The sequence below is a fragment of the Sardina pilchardus genome, chromosome 4 (genome assembly GCF_963854185.1).
Source record: "Sardina pilchardus chromosome 4, fSarPil1.1, whole genome shotgun sequence".
NCBI lineage: Eukaryota > Metazoa > Chordata > Actinopteri > Clupeiformes > Clupeidae > Sardina > Sardina pilchardus.
The window spans coordinates 28,279,578-28,282,077 of record NC_084997.1 but is presented as its reverse complement, the minus strand read 5'-3'; the positions used below and the strand labels follow the sequence as shown (position 1 = coordinate 28,282,077).

Genomic DNA, 2,500 nt, shown 5'->3' with positions numbered 1-2,500 from the left:
CCTCTCTCTCTCTCTCTCTCTCTCTCTCTCTCTCTCTCAGAGCTGTTCCATCTGCCTCTAAAGGGTCCAGCTCTAAAGGCGGGAGCACTCAGCCACAGAACTATGTTGACTACATGATAGTGGACCCACCCCAGAGCTCCATGCATATGCAAGCCATACCACTAGACCCCTACACCTACCACCAGGTACGGAAGACAGACAGACACACACACACACACACACACACACACACACACACACACACACACACACACACACACACACACACACACACACACACACACACACACATACACACACACAAACGCGAATGCACTGGCAGCCTCGTTGACAGGCAAATAAACATCTCACTAAAGCAGTAACTGTCAGCCGGGATCCACAATATGCTCGCTGCCTCATAAATAATCAACAACAATAAAAACAAAAAAAACCTTTCACAACCTAGTTTTCATCCATTACTAAAACACCCCATCTTTCCCTCTCTCTCCCTATCTCTATACCTCATCTGTTTTGATTTATTTTCAATTAAGCATGGTTACCATGACGACTCAGAGGGTGGGATCCCCTCCATGGGTTCGCACCCCCGCGTCTCCTCTTCCTCCTCCTCCTCCTCTTCCTCTTCCTCGCGCTCAGGAGTCTCCCAGCAGCAGCAGCAGAGGGAGCGCGAGCGCGAGCGTCAACTCCTGCAGGACGTGCTCTCCCACCTCCTGTCGTCCGCGCAGCCCTCCTTTCGCCACCGGGGGGCAGCAGCGCTCCCGGCTGCGCCCTACTACGAAGACCTGGACCTGCTGCCGGACTACGCCGACCAGTACCAGCAGCCCGTCAGCCGACCCCGCGTCCAACAGCGGCCTCCCGTCGACCACTACAGCTCGCCCTCGGGGATAGATGGTACGATACCATACAATGCAATACATACTAGAAAAGCACTCAGAGAGTGCAGACCTCTGCCTGTATTGTTCTTCCTGGGTTGTCATACATTTGAACCTAAACTATTCAGATCGCCACCACGTGGCCATACCATGCCATTACACCACTAAGCGAAAAACATAAACGCCTTCGGAATCGATGCCATACAATGCAATACAATAATATGAAGTGATTCAATACAATACAATGCAATGCAATACGATACAATATGATACTAAACGATACAATACGATATGATAATATCACTGATTCGATATGAAACAATACAATATAATATGATATGATACGCTACGGTACCATATAATACGTTACGATACGATACGGTCCGATACGGTACGATACGATACGATACGATACAATATGATACAGTGCAATACACTGCATTACAATACAATACAATAATATAATGTGATGCGATACGATACAACACGATACAACACAATACAATATGATACTATACGATACAATACGGCATGATGTAATATGATATTGATACGATTTGATCTTTGACAAGTTTCTACGTATTTGGTACACCAGAAGTGGTTGTTTGTTAAATATATTCTCACATTGATAATCTGATTTTAGTATATACCAATTTTTGTTAGTATTTTCTTTAATTGCTCCGAACTTTTGCAATATTCGGTTGTAAATATAACTCGCCCTTTTCGTTTCTTTCTGATTTTTATTTTGTACTAAATCGGATATTGGTATAGCGTTTAGAGGCTGCCTGATGTGAAACTGATGTTTTATACCTTCTTTATCGAAATCTTCTGTCTTATGGCAAATACTGTATGTTTCAGTGTACATAGTAGCCTTAAAGATATTTTTCAAAGGAAGGGGTGCTCTTGCAATATGATGCAATATGTGACCATTCAAAGCGAAATCAGTCGTTTTGCGCACAACGTTATTTTGAGAAAATCAACAATAACAAACTTCCGGGTTAAAATGTTGAATTTCACGTTTTCGCATAATTCGACTGTATGCAGTCTACAGTTTCATATCGTGAACGCATTTCACGGAAAAAACATACGTTTTGACTGTTAAACCCGGCGAAGATTCAACACATTTGCTGTCATTCCCGTTGTGCACGCGCCGCTTAAAAAGGTGATTTCTCCTCTTCTGGCATATCGTGACAGGAGCACCATGTCAACTTTGGATGCGGTTATCTTAGCGATAGTTTGTGTAATACCCTCGATATACATATCGTTGGAAAGCTTAGTTTATGGCCGTTCACGTGAGCACAATAACTTAATTTAATAAATTTTACAGAAACGACCGGTTCCGCTTTACAGGGTCACATATAATACAATATCATATGGTGTGAAATGATACCCCCATGTCCATCTTCAGCCTACGACTACAGGTCCCTCTTGTGAGGGAGGAGGTCGCACACAGCGCGGGGTCAGATTAGATCGTATTGGATTAGATTAGATTGAGTGAGATTAGGACTAAGGGGTGAGATGTGTGTTGTGGAGTACAGCTCTCTCTCTCAAGGATGGTTGTATGGTACGGTTCAATGCAATACAATACAAAAAGGAACTATATATATTTGTAGATAAAAGAATACATTTTT

General features: G+C 43.1%; 1 protein-coding gene across 1 annotated transcript in view; it reads left to right on the top strand.

Moving 5' to 3' along the window:
• ptprna (protein tyrosine phosphatase receptor type Na) overlaps positions 1-2,500 on the top strand; it is a 60,285-nt gene that overhangs the window by 18,765 nt on the left and 39,020 nt on the right. The window contains exons 5-6 of the mRNA XM_062534881.1: positions 41-185; positions 531-888. Of these exons, the coding sequence (XP_062390865.1) occupies positions 41-185; positions 531-888 (503 nt within the window). The remainder of the gene's footprint in view (positions 1-40; positions 186-530; positions 889-2,500) is intronic.